Consider the following 15,595-nt stretch of genomic DNA (forward strand, 5'->3'; position numbering starts at 1 on the left):
GAGGTCCTATTCCTAAAGAAGCATTGTCCTAAAGAAGCATCAGCATCACTTTCAGAAGAGAATCCAACTGTCTCACCTGACAGAGTCACAACAGCTCAGCAACAAACACACCGGCCTTTACTATTTACCCAAATTATATCCTACTACTTAAAAATATGTCATAATATGGACGGGACTTATAATCTCCATTTGCAAACCAGTTTTATGGTGACCAGTTCTCTGGTTCTTGACCAGTCTTACAGGCACTCCTATCCTCTGTGGAGGCATTTAACAGGCACCTAAAAAAGTCAGCATCTCTTCTAAACTATTTGTCTAGGTAACTTCTGTGGTCAGTGAAAGACAAGGGAACTATATCTACAAGTGGCTACACTAGCTGGAGTATGTGAGTTGACTCTCACTATTGACTACTGGTACGTACAGAGAGTGCACATATGCAGAGGTGCTTATAGATTGCAAGTGTTGGGTGAGGCACTGGAAAAGTGATATCCTGGCAACACACCCCACAACCATCCTGGTCCACTGAGAGTGAGAAGATGGAGAACCTGTCGCCTGCCACCTTGCTGCTGGGACCCTTTGCCCGGACAGCCAGGGGACTCAGGGGAGGAGGCCTGGTGGTGTAGGCTGATGGGAACGCTGTGCGCCGGGGGATGGGGGAGTCGGGGAGGGGCGGGGACAGAGGAGGAGTGGCTTCTAGCTTCCTCCTGACGCCATTTCCGAGAGACTGAGATATATAACTGAGCCGGTTACTGCAGTGCCTCGTCTGGGATCTTCGGCCAGGGCACTGGCGTAGACACGCACGGTGCTGGTCTGTCGCCGGCACCTCGCCTGGAGCTCCCGCGCCAGGGACAGACTCGCCCTCTGCCCCTCTCGTCCTCCCTCCATCCCGCCAGTACCATGAGCCGCCCGGGACTTCTGGCCGTGCTGCTCCTGGCCGTGCCGGGTAAGTGGCTCTGCGCTGAGGTTCGTGTCCCCTCGTGTCCCTCCGTGTCCCCCATCTCCCGGGACCCGCAGGCCGGAGTATGGCGCTGCCCCGCCCCGCTCCGGCCGCGGCCCTTCAGCACCGCGGACAGCGGCTGTCCCGGCCCACCCCCCCACCCCCGGTTTCAGCACCGCGGACAGCGACCGCCGCAAGGTCACTGCACGAGGGCTCCGCCAGGCCCTGCCTGTCCCGCAGGACGGGGCACGGGCCACTGCCACCCTGGGGACCTGACTTTCCCCTTCCCTTCCCTTCCCTTCCCTTCCCTTCCCTTCCCTTCCCTTCCCTTCCCTTCCCTTCCCTTCCCTTCCCTTCCCTTCCCTTCCCTTCCCTTCCCTTCCCTTCCCTTCCCTTCCCTTCCCTTCCCTTCCCTTCCCTTCCCTTCCCTTCCCTTCCCTTCCCTTCCCTTCCCTTCCCTTCCCTTCCCTTCCTCTCCCAGTGGAGGTGAATAACAAGCTCTCTTTTTTTGCCCTCCCCTTATTTCTACAGCCATGTCCCTTCCTGTGGCAAACGACATGAATAAAGGGGACACTAAGGTAAGGATGGGCCTGTAGTGAAAGGGGCAGTTGAAGCTGGAGGATGTGATGTTTAATATCGACCTAGCTGGCTGGCTTTAGGCTGCCCCTACTGAAATGCCCTGTAGGAAGTGCCAGGGATGTGCATGAGATCCCTACAGCAGGATCAATCTACCTCCACTCCCTCCCAACCAGGATTTACCCATTGTACATCCCCTTCTGGGCACCTGGGCAGCAGGGAAGTCCCTCAGGATGTAGCAGAAGGACCAAACAAGCTTGTCTGGACAATGGTGAGGCTGGGGATGGGGGCTGGATGTAACACTTCTCAGTACTCCTACTTTCAGCTTTTCAAAACTCCCAACAGGAGGTGACTCAGGGGAGAGTGGGGGGAGATGTGATTCAGGAAAGGGCATTGCTGGAACTGTGTGTGTTTGGGGGTGTATGTACATCTGTGTTTGTATGTGTGTGATGTGATACTTAAACATGCATGCTTCTGAAAAACAGGCAACTGGCTGCTCTCAGATTGCTAATCTGTCCTTAGCCACTGCTCAGCCTGTCTGAATGTCTGCAAGCAGTGCAGGACTTGGCTGACCTCTCCAGCCTTCTTTTATAGGCTTCTATGCATACATTTGGGTCATACTTTTCTGATATTCATGACTACTCTTCGCAAGTGTGTGTACTCCCAGTGGGCTCTTGGCACCTTTGGATAGGTGTGTTTGCCTGTGTTGATTTGTGACAGTCCTCCCCTTCCTGATATTATAATGCCTATAGTCTTTCAGATTAGCTTATTTTTTAGCTGCCCATATTAAGATTTCTGCAGAAATTCATGTCCAGAAAGGGAACATCAGCCTTTTGTCCTCTACTTCTTGACTGTCTCTGTTTCCTGAATTCTTCTAGCCACATAATATTTTTCCCCAAGCAGCAGTAAGGGGAGGGCATGTTTTTGTCGCTCTCAGCAACAGACTCCATCATACCGTGTTTATGCTTACTGCTACCTACAGGGCAAGGGCCATGAAATATGCTTCCCTGTGTCCTGTCAGATGTGCCTGGGCCTGCACAACTGTTGCTTTGTTAAGACCTTTAGCCTGCTTAGCCCTTGCTGGGGCTGAGCCAGGGGCTGTGAGCCACTGGGTGCCTGACTCAGGCTGTGTGCTGCTAACTGAGACAGAGGACTCAGGGCAGACAGGCACTGACTGTTTCAACTGGCCATGCCAGAGTGAGACGTTCATTGAGCATCTGGTGAGACAATCCATTAATTCCACATTTTTCCTCATGAGATAAGCTCCACAATATGTAAAACATGGCACTTTCCAGCAACCCATATTTAGTTTTTGTGGAAGCTGGTGTAGCTCCATGGGAATACTTCCACCAAAGAAGGATTGTCTCCCAAACCTGTCACTTCCCTGCCTACTGCACTGACACAGGCTCTAACTGAGAACAAAAACAGACCACACATTTGTCCTGATTTTTACTGTAACTGTAAAGAGCCATTAGGGCTTTTCCACCTTCACCACCCTCTGAGACACAGTATTTCAGTGAGGGAAGTCCTGGTCTCACAGAACAGATCAGGACAGGGATGTCATTACATGGGTACAGCAGTGAGCATCGCAGCTCTTCCTACACACCATGTGGCTCTGGATGTGCTCTGTGTCACCAGCATTTGTGAGTGGCTTGGGGCTGTAAAATGGGTAGTCAGCATCTGCAGGCCTTTCCTTACAGCTCACCAGGCTTTCCTTACACCAAGGGTTTTCCATGGGGAGCTCAACACGACCAAAGCATTTACAACATCTCTGTCGTTTGCCCACTCTTCTGCTTGAAGGACACTATTTCTCACTTACAAGTGCACATTTCAGAAAAGCCTGAGCAGAGCTGAGCTCCGAAGTGGTGAAGTTTATCCTTGTAAGGACATGATCCTTTGGATATTTCTGTGTAGGGACAACATGAACAGCTCTTAAGATCTAGTTACATGCTCACAGTTAGAGAATAGCTATGGCAAAATTCCAGTCCAAGTTTCTGCACTGGATTAATTACATTCATTTGGAAAGGATCTTCTTCATTTCCTGATGCAGACTGTTATTTCATGACCTTGTGAAGTCTCACTCTGCAAGACCTGGTCTCACAAAAAGCCAAGGAGAGTATTGTGGAATGCCTGCACTCTTCATTTCTTTATTTTACAAAGTTCCTCCACAGAGCTGGCTGTATTTCTGTGGGGACTGATGTGTTTCTTTGTGTTCAGACAAAGACCTCAGATCAGTTTAGAAGTCTTCAAAAAGTTTATAGAGAGTGTTTCATTGGACCAAGTTCTTATTTCTCATGTTGAGAAAGTCTTTACTTCTGAAGCTGCCTGAAATACAGCTGCAATAAATGGCTCCAAATGTTGGGTTGCGTGGGAGGGGAGTATCAGAATCTGGGTTTTGTTCTATTTAATGGTAGAGTGAAGTGACTCAATATAATCTAAAATCAGTATCAATGGACCGTGGTACAGGAGAATGATACCAGGGAATTTTCCTCCTTTCTTTTTGCTAGGTCTTTCCTGTAACATTTTTAATCCAGCAGACAAACCACTCAAACTGTGTAAATAGTTCAGCATTTTATGGCTGTGATCTGCAGAATTCTCTCCTTGGACAGGGTGAAAATTTGCCCAATCTGGCTGGTCAGTGAATGTATCCAATTGCCTGAATGAGCAACATTGTAGATGACTGGGAACTGCTGTCTCATGTTTAATTTCTACTGCAGCCACAGTGCTTTGCTCCTTGGAGAATGCCACCTTGGGAGGGAGGTCAGCACTCTTAGGGCTGCCTGCAGAAATTGTCAGAAGAAGGAGGTTCAGTGTGTGAATTTCTTGTCCCCAAGGTTTACTTGTATAGTTGTGGTGTGTCTTAGTGTGGCAAGGGTGCCTTCCCCCCTGCCAGAGGTGCCACCTTGCCTTTGTGCCTCTGGTTTTCATTCTCCTACCACAAATACAGCACTGGTTGATCCCTGTGGGATCAGTGGTGATGCACTTGCATGAGTGAAGAGCTAGGCCTGCAATCTCAATACAAGTGACTAACCAGATAAATAATGCTTCTCATTTTACATTGAAGAAAAGGACTGCTGGAAAGGGCAGGCCCAGAGTTCATCCTGTCTGGGAAGCTTCCTTGAGCAGTTGCAAATGCTTTGGAGGGAAGTGCGGGAGCTTCTCTGCTTTCAGATAACCTGCCTCTGTCAACAGCTCTTCCAGCCTATAATAGATGGCTTGAACACTCAAGCACAAGGTCAAACACTTCTACAAAGTGTCTTGTCCTTCTCTAGGACTCGAGAGCAGTATTTCTCATCCATGTTTGAAAGTACAGTTTACCTCATGTCACTCTTCATGCCTGGTTGCAGTTGAACTATGATGCTTTTCTCAGGTCTCCAATAGCTTGCAAGATTTCAGGGTCACCTATTGAAGAGCTTGACCACTTGTTGCTGTCTACAATCTCCCACTGAGCCCTTTTATGAAACACAGATTGAAATATATTGACTTAAAAGAAGATGATTTTGAGCTCTTTATGTATATATACAGATCCCCTTTAATCTCCTTATGTGCCCAGCCTCTGGGGTGGGCCAGAGTCATGACATCCTCAGCTGAAGTGTGTGTCATGGTGAAGAAACTCTTCCCATTGCCATGTGTCATTCGCTTACTTCTCAGTTTTGGAAGGTACCTTCTGTTCCTCTGTTAGGTGGAACAGGAACCGAACATTCAGTTCTGGCTCAACCAGAAAAGCAAGAGGATCTGTGCCATCATCTGCTGTGTTTTAGCCTTCGTAACAAATAGATAGACAAAAAAAGACAATAGAACAGTGCTTTAATTTGTATTTTTGTCTCTTTCTAGGTGATGAAGTGCATTGTAGAGGTCATCTCTGATACTTTATCGAAGCCAAACCCCCTGCCAATCAGTGAGGAATGCCTAGAAACACTCCGAGGAGGTACAGGCTCAGATTTAATGCTGGGTGTCAGCAAGAGCAGACCTGGCAGAGACACAGTCAGGGGCTGGTCCTGCTCTGACACGTGTTCTAACACCTGCCAAGGGGTCTCTGACACACTCACCTTCCTTGTGGTCACCCCATCAGGCTGCACCAGGCCCTAGAAGCAGGGACAGAGTCACTGCTCATCAGGCTGGCACGGCAGCAAGGGCAGGCACTGGGTGATGGGAAGCTCCTGGGTTTTCATGGGACCTTCCTGTCATCTTAACCACAAGGTTAAGAAATGTGGCAGCAAATCAAGCCAAGAGAGAAAAAACCAAGAGGGAGGTGGTGTTTGGGGTGTTTTTTCATTTTCTGGGCGAGGGGGGAGGTTGTCTTTGACCACCTTGTGGACCAAGTCTCCCCTGTTGCAGATGAACGAATCATTTCCATCCTTCGCCACCAAAATTTATTGAAGGAGCTTCAGGAAATTGCAGCTCAAGGTACAGTTTCACTACAGTTATTTGGGAAGAGGGGTTTCATCTGTTGTAGCCTCCTGCACAGTTTTGTTTGGGGTTTTTTATATTTTGTATTAACTCGACTTCATATAAATGTGCTGTAGGAAATCTAGTTTCAGGACTTCCGGTAGAGACTGGCAGAGTGGGTACAGCAGTTCTGCTTATAATAACTCCAGTATGCATCTGATTATTTAAATGACTCTCAATGTAACTTGGTGGTGATGCAGAGTATAGGCATTTCGGGGTGGGAGAACACTTAACGGAAATTCTGTAATTTCATTCAACAAATAAACACCAGCAGTCAAGCTAGAATGAAAGAGAGGAAAACCTTCACTGTTTGTGCAGCTGGAGTCTAGCACTAGACCCAGGTGTGGCAGAAGGGAAGCCTCACTGAGCATCAAGCAGGACTTGTACCTAAAACAAACCCCAACAATGAAAGCCCCCGATGGGGATTTTCCTGTTGGCTGCCTTAGGTTGAATGCAAGTTCGTTTGGTTTGGAGAGGTGTGGGCAACTCTCCACTTGTCACTGTGGGAGCAGCAGCAGCACAGAGCTGTACAGAGGGGTGTCCAAGGGGAAAAAGGGCTATTCTGAGGTCCCCAGAGCTGGGGTGCAGGTCCCAGGCAAGGCTACTTTAAAGACAGTGTAGGCTCCTCTGCTGTGGCGGCCCCGTTGAGGAGGCAACAGGGCTCTCACCAGGCTGCAAGGAGAGCAGCTCCTGGCCTTCTCTCCTCCTTCTCCTTGGGGTAAACCTGGCTGGCAGGCCTCCCTTGCCAGGGCATCCCTGTCCCCTGCTCCTGTGTGGCATGGCTGCCAGGGATGGCTGGGAGACAATGCCACCAGGCTGCTTTCAGAGCAGGGAAGCCACAGAGGCAGCAGGGAGAAGGGAGGGGCAAAACTCAGGAAGTCAAGGTTAGGACAGAGCCCTGTGCAGTCCCCAAAGCAATAGTTTTGGCACTGCCCAGCTGGACAGTGACCCCAGGCCAGCTCTGAAGATGCTTCGATGATTCAGGAGACACCTGGGCCTCCTCATTGCACTGGGGTGCTGCTGCCCAGGCCCACCACTGTTGTGATTTGAGGTGCTCAGCTCTCAGACAGTCTGTGCCATACAGCATGGAGTCTGTGGGAAGGGATTTGTTTCGCAGAGGTGCATCTTGCTCTGCTCTTTCCTTGGCTTGAGCCCATCACACCATTTTGTCCTGGAGTAACATGAGCTCCAGATCATGGTGACTTGGGATGGGAGAGTCATGTCACTAAAGGGAAGTGCAAAGTTATTTATCTTGGTCCCCTCTGTGCTGGCTGCAGCTGGTCTTTCTCAGGCTGGAGAGCCCACCAACATAATCTATCTCTGCCCCATCTAGGGCTAGAGAGAACTGGGCTGGCACTGTTGGCTCTTGCCTTTGTGTTAAGGTATAGAAGCAGGGCGTGAGCGGGGTTAGACAGGGTCTGCTTGGCTGGCAGGTCCTGCTGGGATGGGCTGCCTGGGGAGTGTGGGCTGCCAGGACAGCTGCGTTCTGACCTCCAGCTCATGCTGCCTTCAGACAGCGCTTTTGTGTTGCTTTTGTCAAGTTGGCTCCATAGTCCCAGAGATTGAGGTGTGGGCGCTTGGGGCCCTGGGCCATCTCTGGAGCAAGAATGATTGCTGCTCCTCCCTCCTGGGACAGAGGCCCCCACCACCGGGCAGGAGGGCACAGGGGCTCTCAGCGATCACCTAACAGAGGTACATGGGCAGCATTTGAAAGCAGGCAATTTTTATCCTTCCATACTCTGATGCTTAAGTCTTTTGTCAGCCTCAATGTGCTGCAGTTCAGCATCTTTTAAGCCCCTAGCTCCCCATTAATATTAGTTTTCCTTAACAACCCTGCATCTCTCTTTGTTTAGAAACATTTTTCTTTCCTGCAGATGATGGTTTTGATGGTGGCTTTGTTACTGGAGTTGATTCATGTATCCTCCAGTCTCAGTTCTCACAGCTGCCCCTTGGCAAATTTGCCCAAATTTGTAGAAAATATGCATATAATTATAAAGGGCACAGACCTATTTTCCTACCTCTACTTTCTGAAACACAGGAGGGGCTGTTGCCTTTCCCTACTTTTTGTTACTTGATGCAGGTGCCAATGAGAGAACTCAGCAGCAGAAGAAAAACAGTGGCTTTGAAGATGAACTTTCTGAAGTCCTTGAAAGTCAGAATGACAAGAACAAGCAGAGAGGTCAGTGTCAGCCCCCCCCCCCAGGAAATCCAGGTCAGGCTGTAAACAAGGATGTTCTTTCTAACAGCCTTGATATGTCCATCTGCTTCTCATTTAGGCGTCTCCTTTGATGCTGCTGCTGGTACACACAAGCAACCCTGTGTTTGCTTTGTTCTTGCTTACCAGCTTAAACAACATGTAATTTCTGAGCTACAGTGATGGTCAAGTTACCAAACTGATACTGATCTTTCCCCTTCTGCTGCCAACACCATCACTCACTCCTAATGCTTAAAATGAGTCACAGCCAGGGAAATCCCATACTGAAAGACTCTGTGATACAGGGCAGAGCAACCTGAGTCTGCTCCTGCCACCCTTATTTCCAGGCATCCAAGATATTAGGTTGTGGGGCTCTGAAGGAAAAATTGAACTTTGGAAACACACAGTGCACACACCCACACAACCCACCTGTGGCTAGGAAAGACCACGTTCAGCTGGGATTTCCCCATGTCATGTTTCCATGGTTGGGCTAGAGACAGGCAGTGTAGCAGAAAGGAGGGTTTGGCCCTTTCCTTTTTCCACATCAGGAAGAGGTGATGCCAATGTGGGGTGAGATGTTTTCTTGTCCAGCAGCAGCACTCCTGCAGAGCGTCTCGAGTGGGCTCTGGGAAGGTGGCTGAGCAACAGCAGCACAGCGATGACGTGATGTCAGCCCAAAGCTGCCCAAAGTGATGAGGAGCAATACTCCCAGGGCTGCTCCTGCAGCCAGCATAGCCAAAAGCCAAGGGAGAGGGCAGGTGGCTCTGGGCCTCCCTCCTGCCAGGGCAGACCTGAACCTCTTGCTCCAGCAGTGTGGAAACTGCATGAGGATGGAGCGTGGCACTCTGGGCCATCCAGGCCTGCAGGCAGCGCAGTGACACCACCACAGTGTCGCTGGTGGTCACCAGCCCTGCGTGACCATCTCTCTTCATCCCCTCACTCCAGCAGACTTCTCAGCCCTGCTTTGGGTTGTGCTTGGCTTTTCATACCCATCTGGCTTTTCCCACTGCTCTTCAGTTCCCTGTCTTTTCTTTTACAAAATGATTTCTGTGGCTAATTAGGTTAAAAGAGGCCAGTCTCTGACATGAGGAAGAGCAAATACCCAGCCCACATTAAGCTCCTGCTGAGTAGCTGCTTTGCGGAAGCAGAGCTAGCCCCCCGTTCCTGTGGCTCAACTGCAAACATGCTGACTCCTTCTTCAACCTGGTGGGAGGCATAAGGATGCAATGTTAGCGCAGTTCTCAGAGCAGGGAGAGCTGTGCAAGTGTCATATTACAATCCTAAATAATTTCATTTTATGTGCGATCTGGTTTCACGCTGGCCAGGTTTGCTGCTGGCATTTCAAGAGAGGGTGATGAAGGCTGTGCTGCAGCAAAGCACTTCAGCATATGTTTAACTTCAGCCTCGCGAGGCTCTCCAGGAGAGCAGCAGCTTGAACACAAGTGTGTGTTGAAGTGATTTGTGGAAGGATCCATGGGCTGGCTAAGCAGATTGCTGAGTGGGACTGAAGCTCCCTAAGAAATGCATGGGCTTCACTGGTGGTGAAATGAGCTCTCAGGAGAGGTGTTACTTCTTTCTCCTCCCTCTGCAGGTATGACAGGGGAGCGCCCTGACGAGGAGCAGCCCACGGAGTCCCTGGCTGAGCTGGAAGCACAGAAAACCCAGCAAAATGAGGATTCAATAGAGGAGGGAAAAAACAGCCTGGAGGAGAGGGAGCCCAGGCTACGGGATGCTGACCCTGGAGAGAAGGAGGATCGGGATGAAGCAGAGAGCAATGAGATCAGAGGCACAGAGGATGCCCAGCGAGATGAAGCTATGGACAATCACATCAGCAAAGACTCCAGCAACGATGAGCAGCAGCAGCAAGGGGATGAAGAGGAGCAGACCAGAGGCCCCAGGGACAGCCTGGAGCTTGAGGATGAAGGAGAGCAGCTATCCAGGCAGGGCCGGGAGCAGAGCAAGGAGGCAGCAGGGGAGCGTGTGGAGCGGGAGGATGATGGAGGAGATGATGCTGCAGAGGAGGACCCTACTGAAGCAGAGAGATCACTTGATTTGGCTGAGGAGGATGAGGAGGCTGAGGAGATGCAGGGAGATGACAGTACGTATCCCAGACGACTGCACTGATACCTACCCAGGGTGAGCTGAGAGATCTGCAACAGGCAGATAAGAGGCTTTAAAGCCTAAAAGTTCAGGCAGATGCTTACTGGGTTTGCAGACACACCCCTACCGACAGGCACCCAGACCCCCCCCTAAGAGTGCCCAGCCTCACGGGCCCATGCACAACAGGTAACACAGACCGGGCAGCTGCCTGCTGCTCAGTTTTCATAGCATCTGGGGACAACTGATTGATTTTTCTTGAACTTCCTATGTGATGTTTGACTGTTGCCTCCAAGCCCCACTACTGACGTGGTGACATGAAAGTGAGTATTTCCAGAATCCTGGGAATATGGGCCTAAGTCAGGAAACCCATCTTACATTGCCCCTGAAGGCTCAGTTCAGAGGTGGAGCATAGCCAGGTTGACACCTGTGCTCACTGTTGTGCTTAATGCTCTTTCAGATAATGACAATGCTCTGGGATTTGGAAAAGATGGGAGGAGCTCTGAGGAGGAGGAGGACGACGAGGAGGAAGAACAGCCCCGGGCACTGAGAGGAGGAAGACATCGCCTGGAGGATGAGGACACCTTCCAGCCCAGGGATGCCAAAAGTGAAGAGATGGAGGAGGAGTCCTCCAGGGAGTGGGAAGACTCCAAGAGGTGGAACAAAATGGATGAGCTGGCCAAGCAGCTGACTTCGAAGAAGCGCATGGAGGAAAATGATAGTGAGGAAGACCCAGACAGGTCCATGAAAATGGCATTCAGGTCCCGCAAGTATGAGTTCGGTAGTCCAGAGGAAAATGTGAGAAGGTCTTGGAAGCATCATTCAAAGGAGGACAGCACTGAAGGAGGCTTTCCACTTGCTCCTATGCCTGAAGAAAAGAAGGATGAGGAAGGCAGTGCTAACAGGAGAACGGAGGTTGGTGTACGTAAGCTTAAGACTAAATCCCACTTGGTTATTACTTGGGAATCCAAACTATGCCTGGAGATGTGGATGGCACCTTGGTGTTATGCAGCCAGTACCAGTTCTCTCTGACATTAAGGAGATGCTTGGTGACCTTTTAGCCATAAAGCCCTGGGTATTATTGAGATTTGCACCTGTCTGCGTCTTCAGGTTTTTTAACTTGTTTTGGTGAGTAGTACAAAAACCTCCTCTGCTGCAGACAGTCTTAAAAATGGGAGAGGACTTTTGCACCGGTCTGTGCTGGACATGGTGACCTGAGCTGTCTCTGAGGCCTTGAGTTTGGTCCTGTGTTCCAAAGCCTCTGCCCCTGGCTCAGGGATGGAGTCAGTAGTGTCAGACCTCTTACAGGGATAAACCAGGGTGCAGCCGTGGGGAGAGAGCTGGGGCATTGGAGTGGAAATGGTTGACAGTTATGTGAATACATCTGAGACAGGCTTCCAAAGTCAGAGACCTCCTGCTCTGTTACCTTGCATGATGCAGCTTGGTAGCTCAGCACTTCCCCAGTAGCCAGGGGTGGTATTTTCACCTTTGTGCTGAGGCCCTGCTCCAGGCATGGATATTTATTTGAGATAGTGATGGGGCCTGGATGGTGGGACTGGGCATGGAGTCTGTGGGTGTTTGCTCTGGGAAAAGCCATGATCAGGTGCCCAGGAACAGACTGGGGCAGCAGGTGAGTGGAGCTAATTTTTTGCAGCTCTCTTGCTTGAAACACCCCTCTTGCCTTAGGCACCAAAACATTGCCCAAAGATTGAGCATCAGCATCCCCTGCTGGGAGGGCATCTCCATTTGTGTTGGTTCAGAGCAAAGCCAAATATCTTGGTTTTGAGCTGGGATGGAGCAGGTGCCTGACGAGGAGCTGGGCACCTGCCCCATCTGCGTCCTCATCACCATCTGCTTGCATCCCAGGTGTCTCCCCAAAGGAGGCTGATGCCCACCCACCCCTGCCAGCCCCGCTGGGGTGTGTCTTGTCCACAAGGTGGTCGGCCCAGCTGCCAAAAAGTGACTGGGAAGGAGGTTGCTGAGGCTGAAAAACTGCTTACAGTTGTGACAAGATTTTTTGGTATTTTTTTTAAAACACTAGGTCAGGGTCTCTGGGAGATGGTGAGGAGGCATCAGACCAGTCATGCACCAGTGAGGCACAGGGTCTGCTCTGCCAGAGCAGCTGCCACCCTGTGCAGCTGGGCTATGGGGCTGGCTGGCTGGGCCAGTGAGGCCAGTGTGGGCACAGCTTGGGGACATGAGTGCTGTCCCCTGCACCTGCTGGGGCTCAACACACTGCTGCAGCCAGAGCCTTCCCAGGGGCTGGGCCAAGGGCCCTGCGGAGAGTTGGTGGCTGTCAGCCCATACCTGGCAGCTGCTGCAGGCAGCGGCATGGCTCTACTCCCTCTGCATGGGAGAGGGGCTGTCACCTCCGCTCCACCAGCAGCATAAGGCACTTTTAGCACTGGCAGCCCTAAATTCGGTACCACAGAGCCTGCTGCTGTGCTGGGCGAGCACGCAATCTGCAGAGAGCCCTGGGTGACACAGCTGTGGGGGACAGCCAGGGCTGGGGCTGGCAGGAGACAGGGCAATTGCGTATGACCAGCGTTCAGGCAAAGCCACACAGTTACAAGTTTGAGTACCTTCGCTAAATAGAATAGCTTCAGGTGGTGGCATAAACGCACAAGAGCCACTGTTGAAAAATCACAAAGCGAAGGGCAGCTTGAGCCTTTAAACTGATAGCTTCTTCAGTCACTATTTTCCCAAAAGGAAAAACATCTTCTGGTGCTGGAAGCACGTGTGGACACTCAGCACAGCATGGTGAGAGGGGACACCGCCATCCCCTCCAGGAGCAGGGCACATCCTGCAGCTGCCGTGGGTGACAGGCAACAGTGCCCGTCCCGATTTGACACCACTGCCTTGGTGCAGGTTCCCAGTGCTGTTCGGCAGCACCCGCTGCAGCCCCAGCTCCGCGGCAGCCAGCCACCTCCAGCCCCATGCTCTGCAGGGGCAGACCTGTCAGGGGCTGCCCTGCCTGTCAGCAGTGCTGGAGAAGGATAGGGATCGCATATCATGTCCCCATCACCAGCTGCAGCAATTCAACATCAGGACAAGACTAACTGGCGTTGAGCCCAGACACCACCATCTGTCCAGAGGAGCAAATGCCCGAGTGGGCTGAGGGGTCAGGGTGAGATGCAGCTGTGCTTGTGCCATCATTGACAGTGAGCCCCAGGCAAAGGCTTCCCATAGGTCTGGGGGGCAAGGGCTGCCCACCCATGGCTGCTGACGTGTCCTGGGCTTTTGTTGCAGGACCAGGACCTGGAGAGCCTGGCTGCCATCGAGGCTGAGCTGGAGCGCGTCGCACACAAGCTGCATGAGCTGAGGCGAGGCTGATGGCCCCAGCTCGCCCTGTGCAGGTGAAAGCCACCGCCGTCACCCTCTTCTGTCCCCAACGCATTTTCATTTCCTGATTTAAAAGCAATTAAGCTGGAGCAGAAGCATTGTGCCTAGGAAGCCAACTCACTAGCGCCCAGGCTTGCCTCCCTCTCCATAGTGTTGTGCCCATAGCCGCTTCTTCGCCTCACGCTCCCCTGTCCACATGGATGCCCACCCGCCCAGCTGGGCAACGGTGGGTGCAAAGCGCAACCTACACGTGTATTTTCTGTCTGGGTGGGGGTTTTTTCCCTCTTTTTTTAAAAGACAAGACAGCTTTCTAGAAAGTTCTCCTTCCACCGGTAGTTTCACTGGGTAAAAAACTGCAATAACTTGTTATCTTTTGATTAAAAGCTGATAACTCTGACTGTAATATATTCTATATAAAAAATTTATCTAAGGAAAAAATAAAACTGTAGTGGGTTCCTTCCTTTGTTTTGGCAGCTTCAGTCTCGGTTGTCGGCACACTGCAGGTTTTGTACAGTCGTGGTGGAGAGGAGGGGAATGGAGGCCTCCCCTCACCACAGACCCGTTGTGATGGTGTTTCCCTCCCTACCCGGGCTACACCACTGCTGCCCACTGTGGCCAGCACTGAGGACATCTTCCCACGATCCCAGGCACTGTGGGGCTCTCTCTGCCCACCCAGGGCCCAGCGGTGCTGCACAGCCCAGCCCCGATGCCAGGTGTGCTGGACGCTGCAGTGAGACATCGGTCACATCTGTAGTTCATTGATGAACACAGGGTTGACCAGAGAGAAATCTGAACACTGGGCCAAGACTTGACCAAGTCAAGCTATTGGGACAATGCATGAGCGGGTTAAAAAAACAAAACCAAAAAGCCAGATAGTCTAGTCATGAGGAAAACTACTGGTTTGTGTTAACCAGAGGTGAGGCTGGTCCTTAGGGGATGCCCCTCCTGTGCGTTGGCTCACAGGAGCCATGGTGTCCTGCTGGCATAGCACTGGCAGGCAGAACCTTCCCCATCCTTTGGGCTTCAGGCTGTGTGCCAGCTGGAGGACACGGGGTGCTGCCTCGGCTGGGAAAGCTTGCCCCAAAAGCCTCTGAACACTGATCGTAGGATTTTAGACTATCTACGTGTATCAGCAGGTGAGCAAAAGAGCATCCCACTGCCAGGGCTGTATCCCACCCCCTAGTTCAAAGTTATCTCCTGTCACCTGCAGCCCACAGAACAGCTGAGATGCTCAGGGAGTGGCTGTCAGGCTTTGGACTCAACTTGTTCCTTTATTCTGCTGAAAACATCAGTGCTGTTGCTCATAGAGTGAATTGCACTGGAGGTGGACATGTGGGGTGCCCTTGATGCAGGAGGTGCTGGTGTCCAGAGCTGTTCCCCCCGCCTCCACCCACAGAGCAGCTTCCCCGGGGCAGCTGGGGGAATGGGCAGTGCCCCTCTCCCTGGCCCTGGCAGCCACGCAGCAGCTCATTTCTTTTGTGTCAGAGTCTCTGCCAGTAGCATCGCCCATACAGCCCCTTGCAAACTCAGGTCCACACGCCACAATATATTCACAGAAACCCTCAGCCACCCACCCCACCTCACCCCTACCAAAACAAACAAACAAACAAACAAAACCAAACAAAAAAACAACCCAATCCCAAGAAATCAAAAACTCCCCATTGAAAAGCAGCCATCTCCAAAGGAGCTGGACCTAAGATTTTCCAGAAAGGATGGTGGCAGCAGACAGAATGACTCTATTGCTGCTGACCTCATTAATGTTTATGAATATGTAAAGGGTGAGTGTCACAAAGATGGAGCCAGGTTCTTCTCGGTGACAACCAATGACAGGACAAGGGGGAGTGGGTTCAAACTGGAACACAAGTGGTTCCACTTATATATGAGAAGAAACTTCTTCTCAGTGAGGGTAACACAACACTAGAACAGGCTGCCCAGGGGGGCTGTGGAATCTCCTTCTCTGGAGACATTCAAAACCCACCTGGACACCTTCCGGTGTAACCTCA

The 15,595-nt window shown here is 51.3% G+C and overlaps 1 protein-coding gene across 3 annotated transcripts; it reads left to right on the plus strand.

Annotated features, from left to right (window-relative positions):
• The first annotated feature begins 707 nt into the window (after positions 1-707).
• Positions 708-14,035, plus strand: CHGA (chromogranin A). 3 transcript variants are annotated; one of them, XM_065840204.2, is made up of 8 exons: positions 708-940; positions 1,466-1,512; positions 5,345-5,438; positions 5,849-5,917; positions 8,040-8,138; positions 9,745-10,251; positions 10,711-11,171; positions 13,500-14,035. In XM_065840204.2, exons 1-8 carry the CDS (start codon positions 895-897, stop codon positions 13,581-13,583), a joined length of 1,407 nt encoding a protein of 468 aa, XP_065696276.1. In that variant the 5' UTR covers positions 708-894; the 3' UTR covers positions 13,584-14,035. The 3 variants fall into 3 exon arrangements, with proteins under 3 accessions (XP_065696276.1, XP_065696279.1, XP_065696277.1); XM_065840205.2 differs by having other exon boundaries at positions 709-940; positions 10,711-11,165; XM_065840207.2 differs by lacking the exon at positions 8,040-8,138.
• Positions 14,036-15,595: the final 1,560 nt, after the last annotated feature.

The sequence above is a fragment of the Patagioenas fasciata genome, chromosome 5 (genome assembly GCF_037038585.1).
Source record: "Patagioenas fasciata isolate bPatFas1 chromosome 5, bPatFas1.hap1, whole genome shotgun sequence".
Classification (NCBI taxonomy): Eukaryota; Metazoa; Chordata; class Aves; order Columbiformes; family Columbidae; genus Patagioenas; species Patagioenas fasciata.